The 12,561-nt window shown below is 31.6% G+C and overlaps 5 protein-coding genes across 5 annotated transcripts; 4 read left to right on the top strand and 1 right to left on the bottom strand.

Annotated features, from left to right (window-relative positions):
* Positions 1–26: 26 nt before the first annotated feature.
* BI-1 (Bax Inhibitor-1) lies at positions 27–1,365 on the top strand. The gene is made up of 6 exons (XM_027340404.2): positions 27–241; positions 314–428; positions 485–832; positions 892–992; positions 1,055–1,124; positions 1,195–1,365. Exons 1-6 carry the CDS (start codon positions 198–200, stop codon positions 1,228–1,230), a joined length of 714 nt encoding a protein of 237 aa, XP_027196205.1. The 5' UTR covers positions 27–197; the 3' UTR covers positions 1,231–1,365.
* A 594-nt stretch (positions 1,366–1,959) lies between these two features.
* LOC113790704 (uncharacterized) lies at positions 1,960–3,441 on the top strand. Its single transcript, XM_027340399.2, has 3 exons — positions 1,960–2,568; positions 2,630–3,112; positions 3,177–3,441. Exons 1-3 carry the CDS (start codon positions 2,313–2,315, stop codon positions 3,377–3,379), a joined length of 942 nt encoding a protein of 313 aa, XP_027196200.2. The 5' UTR covers positions 1,960–2,312; the 3' UTR covers positions 3,380–3,441.
* Positions 3,442–3,999: 558 nt separating this feature from the next.
* On the bottom strand, positions 4,000–7,780 carry LOC113790695 (integrin alpha-8-like). Its single transcript, XM_027340388.2, has 5 exons — positions 6,990–7,780; positions 6,109–6,930; positions 5,938–6,044; positions 5,316–5,885; positions 4,000–5,258 (listed from the first exon to the last, which is right to left on the bottom strand). Exons 1-5 carry the CDS (start codon positions 7,366–7,368, stop codon positions 4,077–4,079), a joined length of 3,060 nt encoding a protein of 1,019 aa, XP_027196189.2. The 5' UTR covers positions 7,369–7,780; the 3' UTR covers positions 4,000–4,076.
* On the top strand, positions 7,745–8,839 carry senju (UDP-galactose transporter senju). The gene has a single exon (XM_027340397.2). The coding sequence runs from the start codon at positions 7,780–7,782 to the stop codon at positions 8,824–8,826; it is 1,047 nt and encodes a 348-aa protein (XP_027196198.1). The 5' UTR covers positions 7,745–7,779; the 3' UTR covers positions 8,827–8,839.
* Positions 8,840–9,350: 511 nt separating this feature from the next.
* LOC113790701 (uncharacterized) lies at positions 9,351–12,514 on the top strand. Its single transcript, XM_075821829.1, has 7 exons — positions 9,351–9,488; positions 10,173–10,272; positions 10,334–10,942; positions 11,003–11,144; positions 11,204–11,293; positions 11,375–11,908; positions 11,973–12,514. The coding sequence occupies exons 2-7, from the start codon at positions 10,195–10,197 to the stop codon at positions 12,233–12,235; spliced, it is 1,716 nt and encodes a 571-aa protein (XP_075677944.1). The 5' UTR covers positions 9,351–9,488; positions 10,173–10,194; the 3' UTR covers positions 12,236–12,514.
* The last annotated feature ends 47 nt before the right edge of the window (positions 12,515–12,561 follow it).

Below are 12,561 nucleotides of genomic sequence, written 5' to 3'. Positions count from 1 at the left end.
TTCAATATATAAAAATAAATTTTGCTCGCTCATTGGTTTTTTATTATTTTGTTTTTGTACTCGTTGTTTACAATTTCGATATTTAACTTTTTTTCCTTGATTTATCATTAAATCGTCAAAAATTTGAGACTAAAAATCGTCAATAACTTTAGTATTCGATATATTCTCGTAAAAAGTTTCCAATCAATTCAATCAAAATGAACACATTCGATACATTCATTTCATCATTGGATCGACGTTTGTAAGTTTTTTATTTTTGAATTCCATAAATTTAAATGGAATAATTAATCTCTTTTATTTATACGGTAAATAGGGAGCCACAGGTCCAAACGCATTTGAAAAAAGTTTATTCAACATTGGCAATGTCGGTATTGTCAGCTGGTGTTGGTGGTTATGTCCATCTTTATACCAGCCTTTCAAATGTCATTGTAAGTAAAAATCACCAAAAAGATTGCATCATTTTATCACTATTTTCGTATATTAGGGTGGATTCTTGAATTTCATCGTGATGACAGGTCTACTCATTGCATTGTATTCAACACCGGATAATGGAAAGAATCAAGCGTTGCGTTTGAATTATCTATTGGGTTTTTCCTTTTTTTCCGGTTTTGGCCTTGGTCCATTGATTGAACATACATTATACATCAATCCAAGCATCTTACCGACTGCATTGATGGCAACAGCATTGATATTTGCATGTTTCACTATCTCAGCTATCTATGGTGATCGTCGTAAAACATTGTTTTATGGAGGTATCCTGTTCTCTGGTCTATCATTATTAGCCTACATGACATTGATCAATTTGTTCTTCAGATCACAATTAATGTACAAGGTATGTGTTTGTTTAATTTTTGACTATTAAAATATTCAATTTTTTTTACAATTCATTAGGCTTATGTATATATTGCATTTGCCATAATGTGCGGATTTGTCATCTATGATACGGCATTCATCATTGAGAAACGTCTTCGTGGCGATACCGATTACATTGGGTAAGTGTTTTCTTAAAATTTTATTCACATAGCGCCTTGAACTAATCATCTTTTCAAATTAGCCATTCGATTCTTTTGTTTATGGATATGATCAGCATTTTCCGACATTTATTGGTGTTGCTTACCGATAAGGTATGTTATTACTTTTTGTCTTTACATCAAATAAAATTAACCTTATTTTTATTTTGTATATAAACTAAAGGAACGTAATGATCGTCGAAAACGTAATCGCAACTAAATGTGTTTGGATCTCAGGCTGGACGAACATGACAGTTATTTTTTTCAAATCATTTTGTCCACATTTCTGACATTTTCAATATATCCACATACATACAATCTGATAATAAAAATTGAATTAAATTTTGTATAAGAATTCCAAAATGATACACACTAACATCATTACATATAATTGAATCACATAAAAAAATTTTGTTCGTGTGTTATAATCGTTATAAATTGTCGGAATTTTTATTTATTCAAAATAATCATTGATTTTGTTGCATCAAAAAAAAAAAAAAATTATATCACCACAATCCTTTACAACATCCTTTTTCCTTTGCATTTAAATTGACAATAATAATCGTTAGCCATTAATTTTTTATCAATTTTTTTTGGTATTCAATGTTATACCCTAATTTCACAGCCAGGTTTTCTTGTTGTTACTCGCTCAAAATCCTGATCATATATGTATCATCACATGTACTTTTGGGATGAGAAAAAAATTTCTTTTCGCAAAATTTCATAAACTTGTGAATTAACGATAAATGTTTGTGTATATGTATGTTGAGGTAGCGGTATGTGTTTGGCTGTTCCAAAAAAAATAATAATCAGCTGCATTCGTGAATGCATACTTCGTCAACAAATGCAGAGTGGTTTTGTTTTCTCGTAAGGAGGTAATAGTGGTAGTGGACAAAAAAAAGCAGCTGCATTACAGCTGTATCAGCATCTTTATTCTTAAAACGCCAGCGGATTTGCTTAGTGCGTGTGTGTTGTGTGTTTGTGTGTTAGTTTGAACACGAAGCTCCGAGTTATTGTTTTGATTTTTTTTTTCTTGCGATCTTGTATCGCATTTTTTTCTGTTTTTGTTGTTGTTTTAAATTTCACTTTGATCATCCATCTATAACCTTTTTTTTCATCTTCATTATATAAAGCGTAAAAAATTATTTAATTCAACTTTAATACGGATATATAAAAAAGGTCAAATTGGTCATCTACAAAAAAAAAAAAAAATTAGGCCAAGAATATTATCCACATCTCTGAGCCAACATTTTTTTATCAGAATAATTTCATCATCGATAAAAAAAATTCAAAACAAATAAAATGGATCCAATTAATACTGAGAATAATAATGATGATGATTGGAATGGAAACGATAATGTTTCTAATAAATTCTCTACATATGAACAAGAATGTATTGATTATATTGAATCAACAACGCCGGCCAATATAATCATTAATGAAACTGATGATGAATGTGATGATGATACAGATGATGAAGAACGTTTAAATTATGAACGTAAATTATGGAATTATTTCCAAAGTTCAGCCATGGCCATTGCTCAATTATATTCAAGAGGTATGTGGTTATATGATATATCAATTATATTCAATTTGATTGATTCATTCATTTTGTTTAGACAATTTATCCACAGCCCATAATGTTTGGAGTACATTTCAACAAGCATCGACTAGTGTAACCTGTCTATATAAAGAGAGTAGTGATTTTCATCGTAAACATTATGATCGATATCGTCAAATTGGCTATCATAAACGTACGAAAGAAATATTAAATTGGATCAAGAAGAAAAAGAATTTGATTAGACGTGAAGATTTGCTTGCTTTTCTGGGTGGACATGGAAATGGTGGTGCATATCACCACCATTCTTATCATAATCACCATCATCATCATACAGTACATCGTTCGAATCGATCTGGAACACGAACATCAAATCATAGTTTACGTTCATCCAATCTAAACAACAATAATAATAGTTTAATGAATCGTTTGGATTTAGCATCCAAATTGACACTTTCGTCTAATAACAATGAATCAGATAATGATTCAATCATCAACAATAATAATGTTGAACCAAATTTAGAAACATTTAAAGAAGCACTTCGTATGTATTATTCTATGATAATTAATTGGTTTTGTTAATTTTTCTTTCTTCCTTTTTTTTCTAGATATGCGTAATTCGACCGTATCATCGACGATGACAAATCAAACCGCACAGAAACGAAATAATCATCATGAAGATCTACATGAATTTGTTGATCAACAATTTCATCGCCATAATGAATCAAGAAAGCGGACATCATCGATGGATATTTGTATGGTTGATTCATCGGCAAACGGTGTTGTTAATAAACGAACTAAATTCTACTAAAAAATATAAAATAAATAACCTTGTATCGTACGTTATTATGGGCGACGATTTTTTTTTCATTAGATTTTTTTTTGCTTATGTAATAATTAAGAAAATAAATAACACAAAACAAAAAATATGAACCATTTCAGTCAGAATTTTATAGAAATTCTGTATGTCAAATACAAATTTGTTATAATTAATTTTTTTAATAATAGCTTTTTTCACACACACACACACACATGAACACTTGTAATTTTTGCTTCGGCATATTGATGATATATTTGTATAGGGTTCTGTTTTTTTTTCTCTGTCTTATTCATTTTAAATATTCGGGTATTTTTTTCAACAAACAAACAAATGCAATAATGGCCAAATTGATTTTTCGTTTGTTCAATACAAATTATTGGCCATTAATGATCGATGGTCAATACTGATTTGAAAAAAATTATTGAATCCATCATCCAAACTAAATCAATGATCATAATGATAATAATGGAAAAATTGAGTTATTTTTTTAATGAAAAAAAAACAAACAGATTTTTTTCTCATTATAACCCGAAATTTTTTTTCTCTTTTTGCTTATTGTTCTTTATATATAAAAAACATTATATTTAAAACAATTTTTATTTCTTTTTTTTTCGCTCTCTCTCAATAGAGCAGATAAATAAATTTGCTAATACAAGAAAAAATGACAAATTCCATTTTTTTTTTGTTTTTAGGAAATAGAACCAATTTGATGAATTTCTTGATGGCCATCAGTATTATCCATTGTTGGTAACATCATTGTTGTTGTCGGATTGATCATCATTGACATACGTTCTTTTTTTAATTCTTCAAATTTTTTTCGTTTAAAAAATCCATATTTAATCAATATACATGTCGTTAATATAATGATGATTATACCTAGGCCTGCACTGCCAAATATAATCATATTCTGATGACGTTCATTTTCTTCATTGTTTTGTTTAATAAACCAGAAAAATGGTCTTACTTCATCGAATGGTTCGTTTGATGAGAAAAATATACTGGCATTTGGATATAGAGAAAATGATGGTTCCAGTATAACTTCACGATATTTGATACTTGGTTTAATACGTGATGATATAAACAATAATGTTATGTCAAAATTTTTCATACGAAAACCACTTTCAAATCGATTCAATTTGCATTGATATTTTGAACAGCCATGTGGATTTTCTGAACATGACATTTTCAATGTTCCATTTACAAGATCTAATCGAACAGATTTTTCTAATCCTTGTCGAATTTTATTACATCGATATTGAAATGGCTGTTCCATTTCGATCATCCATGGAACTTCAAATTGAACATATGAATTATCCACATTACTTGGACCAGATTTTTCTAATACAATCGAAACGGGAAAAAGAACACGAGGAACAAAATTTGAAAAATTATAATGATTTTCCATTTGCATTCGCATGATAAATTGAGCTTCCTTTAGTATGGTAACATTCTTTTGGAATCGAAGTTGACTATCCGAATCAATTTGACTACTGGTCTTAAGTTCGAAATCCCAATACACATAACGACTTTGTATTGATTGTGCTTCGAATCTTAGTACAAATTTCTCTTTCTGATTGGTGATCATTAGTTTATTGACATCACAACGGTAGACATTCTCAGTTTCGATAGAATGACAACGTGAAAAATCTGAACTCGGCATTAGATTCAACAAAATCGGTTCCATACGTATTATCATTTGTGTATTGATTGATGATTCACCAAAATTCGTAATCATTGCAGTCATATCGAACGTATTGTATTGACCTTCAACAATTACTTCTTTAATTGTTCCAGAACCATATTTAATATCAGCATCAAGCATCAATTTCGATACACAAATCTGTCGAGCACATCCATGTTCAAATCCAATCTAATAAACAATTTTTTAAAAATGGAAATTGAAATGAATAAAACAAAATACGTTTACCTCTTGATAGGTAGCAAATGAATTTGCCACAGGACAATGTGGACAAAATTGTCCCGTTTGTTTGGATTGTAATTCAATTGATAATTGAACTTCGATCGGTGTTATAATATCGAAAATGTCATCCTTGTTTTTCAATTCGATCCTAATCGGTTGTTTATTCGAACAATAACGATTTGATTTTGTACGTATTGTTTGGTTGTAACGTTTTTGTAGAACACGTTCTTCTTTCAAATCAAGATTTCTATCCGGAACAGATATGATGATGTTGAATGTTAATTCATGTTGTGAAAATTGAAATCGATTTGATGATAAATCAATACAATAGGTGGTTAGAAAACAAGGATATTGCGTGCCTTTACAGTGTCGAATATCAGAAAAATTAATTCCTCGTGGTTCGAATATCATTGATGCATGAATATTGATTATAGGATATGAACGCAACACAAATGATCGGTGTAATGTTCCAATGACGAGATCAGCATAACCGTTTGAATCGAAATCTGTTTCCGTCCATACATTGAATCCGAAACCAAGTTGATTCTGTTGTCCAATACTTTCAGGTGCTATTCGCTTTACATAAAAAAGAAAATTATCTAAAAACAAAAAGCTTAATTACACTAACCTTAAAATTGTCAATGTCAAGACCACGCCATGTTCCATAATAGATGTAAATGGCACCAGTATCGAATTGATCCGCGTTCTCTTCAAACGGTGCACTGATTATCACCTCTATGAAAAACAATAAAAATTTTCAGATTATCGAATTACAATTCAGAAAAAATAAAAAACTTGCCCATATATCGATCAAGATTGAGATCGACTGCAGCCAAATTGGCACCAAATCGACTACCACTAGATTTTGATGGTGATACGATAATTTGTTCGCTGTATAAACGTCTTGTTCCGATCATACTTTGGCGGATATTACCATAAAGATATACACGACCTATTTCACGACGTTTTGTACTAATGGAATATAATGGTGCTCCGACAACCAATTCATGTTGGCCATCTCCATCAATATCAACAACTAACATTGTTGCTCCATAAAATTCCGCCATTGTATCATTTTTACTCATAAACGTGGCCAATACTTGACGACTATTTGTATCGATTAGTTCGATTTTACCTTTAAAATTAAGATATTTAGGTGTCGATGCAAGTAAAACATCAAATGATTCATCCAATGGAAAAAATGCTACACTGTATCCACTATACGTATTAGTTGTTGTCTTTCGATATTCTGGTAATTTAATTTTTTCAACAGATAAATTTTCAGCTAAACGACAAATAGTGCCGGAAAAATCTTTAAATCCAGGCAGACCAAACAGCAGATCATTGCTACGAGGATTGTAGGCAATAGAAAAACCGAACAAATTATGCGATTCATATGGTCGATTTGATCGAACTAATGTTTCGCGAGCATATTTAAAAATGACACGTTGTTTGGTTGGTTGTTGGCGATCCATCGCAAAACAAATTCCTTCGGGTGTATCATCAGGTCCCACCCAATTCGGAGCACAAATAATTAATGTTTGAGCAGTGAGCTGCATGGTCATACCAAACAATGATTTATTTGATTGCTGATAATGTAGATTTGAGCCATAGATTTCAACTATTTTAGTAATAGGGAAAATCAGGGTAATTTTCAATGAACAAAAATAAATTTGTTACCATTGTCATTGACAAGAATTCTTTCACATTTTGTTGATTTTGCCATGACTGGACATGAAAATACTGCACCGGTGATAAGATCATTATTTGATTCATAAAAATTTGGTGATCCCATCAACATAAAATGCTGACCATCTTGACCTTTAATAGCCACCAATGAACTTAACACTGGAATATTATCAAAACCATGTTGTTTATGTTGCTCGATTGGATCGATTATGATTGGAAATTTAAAATCAACATTAAATTGTATAGAATTACGATTATCACTATCATCATCATTATCACGTTGACCATTAACGAATATGATGATAATAATAATAAATATAATCCAATATAATAAGATTCTATCAAAACGTAAATATCGATTAAAAAACATTTTGTTTGTAGTCAAACATTATTATTATGTGTTTAGATGATTGAATATGAATTGATTCGATATCTGGTCTTTGTTGTTTCTACACATTTCCTCCTTTTTATGTATGTGTGCGTTTATGTCTATGTCTGTTTGTGTGTATGTGTGTGTGTGTGTTTTGGGTATAAATGTCGCATCCTGTCAGCGATTCACATTATCCATATAGTTCAATGACAATTTGTTTTTTGTTTTGTTCAAATTCATAAACGAATAAAAAAAAACGAACAAAATAATCAAATTAATTTTCATGTAGAAAACAAACATGAAATTAGAATTATAAATTTTTTTTCCTTTTTAAATTAAAAATGGGATTTTAATTTAAATTCGAAATGGTATTATGTTTTGTTGTTGTTACAGAAAATTTAAATAAAAAAAATGAAGTTATTTACAACAAATTGGCATCGTTTATTTTTTATCACTTATATTCTATTGTTTGTATGGCAAAGTCAATTGATAAAATTATTTCATGTGGATACAAAAATAACATCAAATCTTATGATGGAAACAATACATCCAACAACAATTGTATTGGCAACTGAATTATTAAAATTATTATTAGCCATCATTATATTTGTAAAAGATAATAATTTTGAATCAATAATTCCTGAGTTGATAGGTCATTTACGTTTATTTTTATTGTCTTGTATACCGGCCATTCTATATTGTGTGGTAAATAATTTACAATTTATAAATATGTCTCATTATGATCCAGTAACATATTCTGTATGGATGCAATGTCGTTTAATTGCTACCGGTTTTGTATATCAATTTATATTCCAAAGATATTTAAATCAAATTCAATGGCTATCATTAATGTTATTAACAATTGGTTGTATTATTAAACAATTTGATCGTATCGATTGGTCGATAATATCGTTGTTCAATGGTATTCGAACATTTGAATTTGTTAATCTACCTGATCGTTATATTGCATTGATTATTGTACAAATATTCTGCTCAACTATTGGTGGTGTTTACAATGAATATTTGATTAAAAAATCACAAGAAAAAGTACATCTTATGATGCAAAATATTTACAATTATATCCTTTCGATTGTATTTAATTTAATATTCTTATTCATTACAATACCTAATCATAAAGAACGATGGCAAATAATGAATGTGATTGTTTTTGATGATAATCAAAAAAATTTCTGGTTCTTTGTGATGATCATCAACAATGCTCTTTGTGGTCTTGCAGCAAGTTTATTTCTTGATAAATTCAATTCAATAATGAAAGTTTTTGCTACTGGTTGTCATCTAATTCTAGTTGCATTAGCTTCATATTGGCTATTAAATACTGAAGTCAATATATTTACATTCATATCAATCATAATCGTATCAATATCTATCTATTTATATGTTAAAAATCCGGTCATTTCAATCATTTCTATGGATAATAAAAAAATTCGCGCCAATTAAAACAAATATTAAATTTTACTATTAGCAGTAACGATGTATATGTGTGGAATATTTTCCGAAAAAAGGTAGCAGTACATAAATGAATTGAATTGAAATTCGAAACACACATAAACACAAATGAAAAAGATAGTAGTACCTTTTTGTGTGATACTATCGAGTGAGTGAGCGAGGCAGTATCACAGGCAGCCATTTTTTTTTCGTTCATTTGTTTGTGAGCAATTCACAACCATCGATTTTACAGTAAAAAATACGGCGCAGACCTCCTTCGACACCACCCATTGTTGTATCGTTGTTCATTCGGGCGCCGCCATTTCTCAATGTTTTTTTTTCTCATATCCAAAACCGTTTTTGTGGGTTGAGATAATAACATAACATCCATTCGCCATTATATATTGGCGGTAACAACCTCCCTTTGACCGACCACCAAAGTTCCATACCATTGACTTGACTCATACCAATCATTACAATTCCATATAACATATATGCACACATATAACAAAAACAACGATGACGGGCTTATCAAGCCATTTCAAATGAAATTTTTTTTATAATGATAAAGCAAAGAAGTAGAAGAAGTGACCAGCCTTGACGGCGATCCCTCTTCAACGACAACCACGTCCCATTTCTGCCGAGGCCAGAGGCAAATTCAGGTGGAGTTTCCTGTGTGTATTTTATTTTTTATTTTTTCATTTATTCTATGTGTGTGTTGGTGTCTATGGTGGTGTGGTCGCCCCAAATTGTTTTATGTGTATGTTTTTGATGGTGAATCCCATCTTTATACAAAAAAAAAAAAAAACAACATCCATCCTTGTAGGTGTTGGTTGGTTGATATTTTTTTTTTTTTAATCTATTGGATTCATGTACATGTGTTTGTTTATTAATGCATTTAATTCTTCATACAAATGAATTAACAGAATAATCTGACAGTTCGGTAAAAAAAATTCGACCAAAAAATTATCATCAAATATGTGTGTGTGAAAAAAGAGACAAAAACAAACACACCTAATAAATAGCCCCCTTTTTATACGAAAAAAATAATCACTCAAATCAACGAACGAAGAAAAAGAAAAAACCCGCGATTCTTTGGCCACCTCCTACTTGTTCGCCGACGCCTCCTCTTCTTAGTATTATTTTTCTCTGCATTTTTTCGAAAGTTTTTGGATCACCGATACATCCTTTTTTCGGCGTGTCCCGAATTTAATCCTCATCCCACTCTTTTTTTTTTTGTTCTTGTCTGTATGGTGGTCATTTCTAATATCACCATAAGACATTTAAAAAAACCGCGAATTTCAAAAATTATTTTCGTCTGGTTTGGTAATTAAATAATCATTCAAATTGGCGCGAAGAGTGAAATCAAAGGCGACTACTATGTCGAATAATCAACAGGCCGATGACAATCAAGGCCTATTTGGTCCTGGACCAGGTGGTGGTAATGATGGCGGCCAGGTAAGTCTTTCTCGTTGAAAAGCCTTTTTTGGTCAATTTAATTAATGAGAGAATTGTGCAGACCACTTTGAAAGGATCAACAACTGTTACGGCTACGAATCAGATTTTGACGCAAGCAACCAGTGGTGGAACAGCTCAAGCTGTTCAATACAGTATCATACAACCACAATTACAGCTAGCTGATGGACAAACAGCTGAAGCCATTTTTTTACAAAATGGTCAACAAGCCATACAGTTATCGGGTAATCATCATCAATTATTATCACCAAATCATCAAGTTGTACGTGCAACTGGAACTGGACAAGCACAAGCAACGGCTCAACAAGGACAACAGGTTTATATACAAGGATTAGGAAATGCAGTGATTAGCAATGGACAACCCGTTACAATGCGGCAAGCCGGTAGTGTAATGCAAGCATTACAGCTACCCGTTCAACAAACCATACCCGTCCAATCCATATCGACACAAAATGGTCAAACAATACTACAGACAATCCAAATACCGATACAAGCATTACAATCAATTGGAACAAATGTTCAACAACAACAAATTGCTACCCATCAAATGATGCCTCAATTGCAACAAGTTCAAATGACGCCAATCACCGTATCGCAAGCGTCAGCATCACCGATCAAGCAAGAACCGACCGAAAGTGCCACTCAATTAGCTGTAAGTTTCCAATTTAAAACTCAATGCGTAATTAAAAACTTGAATGTCATTATTTATTAGGCAAACGCCAATAGCCATCTGGCGAATGCTCAAGCTGGACAAACGGTATTAAATATTCAACTTCCAAATGGGCAAATTGGACAACTTATATCAGCACCTGCGGTTTGGCCAGCAAATTCTGTCAACATTTCCAATATTGGCGGTAAGTTTATTGACGAGTTGATCAGGATCGAACAATGAGTTACGATATTTTATGATTAGATTTATTATCCGGTATGCGAGGACAAAATGTTATACAAGTTCAAGGTGTACAGGGCGTTCAAGGTTTGCAAACAATACAGTTACAAGGAGGTAATGCAATATATCTTCTTAAATTGAAATAATTTTTAAAATAAATTTAACTCATTGAATGAATGATTCTTTGATTATTAGGTAATATAATTGCAAATGCGCCTAATGGTCAACAAGTTGGTCCGTTAAGTCCGGTACAAGCAATCCAAATAGCCAATAGTAATCAACTAATACAGCAGCTTCAACAGGATCCAAATGATCCGAATAAATGGCAAATTGTAGCTACACCGACAAATGCACTTCAAGTGCAAGGAGCGATACAGGCAAATTTTGCTACGACAGCGACTTCTTCAGCAGCTGGTACAGATGGATCGACACATACTATTAGTAATGCTGGCAGTGTTAGTCAAGATGGACAAACGACAAGAAAACTTCGACGTGTCGCCTGTACATGTCCGAATTGTCGTGATGGTGAAGGTCGTAATAGTGATACGAAAAAGAAGCAACATATATGCCACATTCCTGGATGTAATAAGGTATATGGAAAAACATCGCATCTACGCGCCCATCTACGATGGCATACAGGCGAAAGGCCATTTGTTTGCAATTGGCTTTTCTGTGGAAAACGTTTCACTCGTTCGGATGAGCTTCAACGACATCGTCGTACACATACAGGTAAATTAAAAAGCTTAACTTTTAAATTGCGACAAATTCTAAGAATTTTTTTTTCCAAATGAAGGTGAAAAAAGGTTTCAATGTGCAGAATGTCTAAAACGTTTCATGCGAAGTGATCATCTATCTAAACATCTTAAAACACATCAAGCAAGACGCATTGCACAACAACAACAACAACAGATTCAGATACAGACTACATCCCAACAACAACAACTCAATCCAAATGATGGTTCGAATAATCAGACAACGACGACAGCTCCAGCAACTACAACATTGATAATCACATCTAATAATATTGCATCGTTGAATGATCAGATCAAAACATAGGTAAATGGATGAATTATCAAATTTAGCGGATGCCTTTTCTTCAATTTTCATCATTTTTTTTCATTATCAATTCCATATTTTTGTAATCATAATTATTATATATCATTTATTACGATTGCCATTTTATCATATATTTTCGCTCGATCCTTCCACATTCATTGAATTTATTTAGTTTTTTTTAATATATTATTTTTCAATGAAATCCATTCACACTAACAATTTTATTGTCTCATTCTCATGCAAAAAAAAATATATAAAATCGGTTTAAAGAGATTTTAAGTGAATTTGATTTATCTTTGTTTTGTTTTGGGAAAAAATGAAGCGCC

Source organism: Dermatophagoides pteronyssinus, unplaced genomic scaffold (genome assembly GCF_027571235.1).
Source record: "Dermatophagoides pteronyssinus isolate colony J.1.1.1.1 unplaced genomic scaffold, Derpt_VIB-CSIC_2022.12 sq0013, whole genome shotgun sequence".
In the NCBI taxonomy this organism is placed as follows: domain Eukaryota; kingdom Metazoa; phylum Arthropoda; class Arachnida; order Sarcoptiformes; family Pyroglyphidae; genus Dermatophagoides; species Dermatophagoides pteronyssinus.
Note: the sequence above shows the minus strand (reverse complement) of the source record. Positions and strands in the feature narration are given on the sequence as shown.

Excerpts from the sequence above, each read along its gene's own strand:
- BI-1 (XM_027340404.2), top strand. The coding sequence starts at position 198 with ATGAACACATTCGATACATTCATTTCATCATTGGATCGACGTTT. Across the intron at positions 429-484 it reads CCAGCCTTTCAAATGTCATT|GGTGGATTCTTGAATTTCAT; the intron begins GTAAGTAAAAAT and ends TTCGTATATTAG. Across the intron at positions 833-891 it reads GATCACAATTAATGTACAAG|GCTTATGTATATATTGCATT; the intron begins GTATGTGTTTGT and ends ACAATTCATTAG.
- LOC113790704 (XM_027340399.2), top strand. The coding sequence starts at position 2,313 with ATGGATCCAATTAATACTGAGAATAATAATGATGATGATTGGAATGGA. Across the intron at positions 2,569-2,629 it reads TGCTCAATTATATTCAAGAG|ACAATTTATCCACAGCCCAT; the intron begins GTATGTGGTTAT and ends CATTTTGTTTAG. Across the intron at positions 3,113-3,176 it reads AACATTTAAAGAAGCACTTC|ATATGCGTAATTCGACCGTA; the intron begins GTATGTATTATT and ends TTTTTTTTCTAG.
- LOC113790695 (XM_027340388.2), bottom strand. The coding sequence starts at position 7,368 with ATGTTTTTTAATCGATATTTACGTTTTGATAGAATCTTATTATATTGG. Across the intron at positions 6,045-6,108 it reads CAATCTTGATCGATATATGG|AGGTGATAATCAGTGCACCG; the intron begins GCAAGTTTTTTA and ends TGTTTTTCATAG. Across the intron at positions 5,886-5,937 it reads TTGACATTGACAATTTTAAG|CGAATAGCACCTGAAAGTAT; the intron begins GTTAGTGTAATT and ends TTTTATGTAAAG.
- senju (XM_027340397.2), top strand. The coding sequence starts at position 7,780 with ATGAAGTTATTTACAACAAATTGGCATCGTTTATTTTTTATCACTTAT.
- LOC113790701 (XM_075821829.1), top strand. The coding sequence starts at position 10,195 with ATGTCGAATAATCAACAGGCCGATGACAATCAAGGCCTATTTGGTCCT. Across the intron at positions 10,273-10,333 it reads GTGGTAATGATGGCGGCCAG|ACCACTTTGAAAGGATCAAC; the intron begins GTAAGTCTTTCT and ends AGAATTGTGCAG. Across the intron at positions 11,145-11,203 it reads CAACATTTCCAATATTGGCG|ATTTATTATCCGGTATGCGA; the intron begins GTAAGTTTATTG and ends TTTTATGATTAG.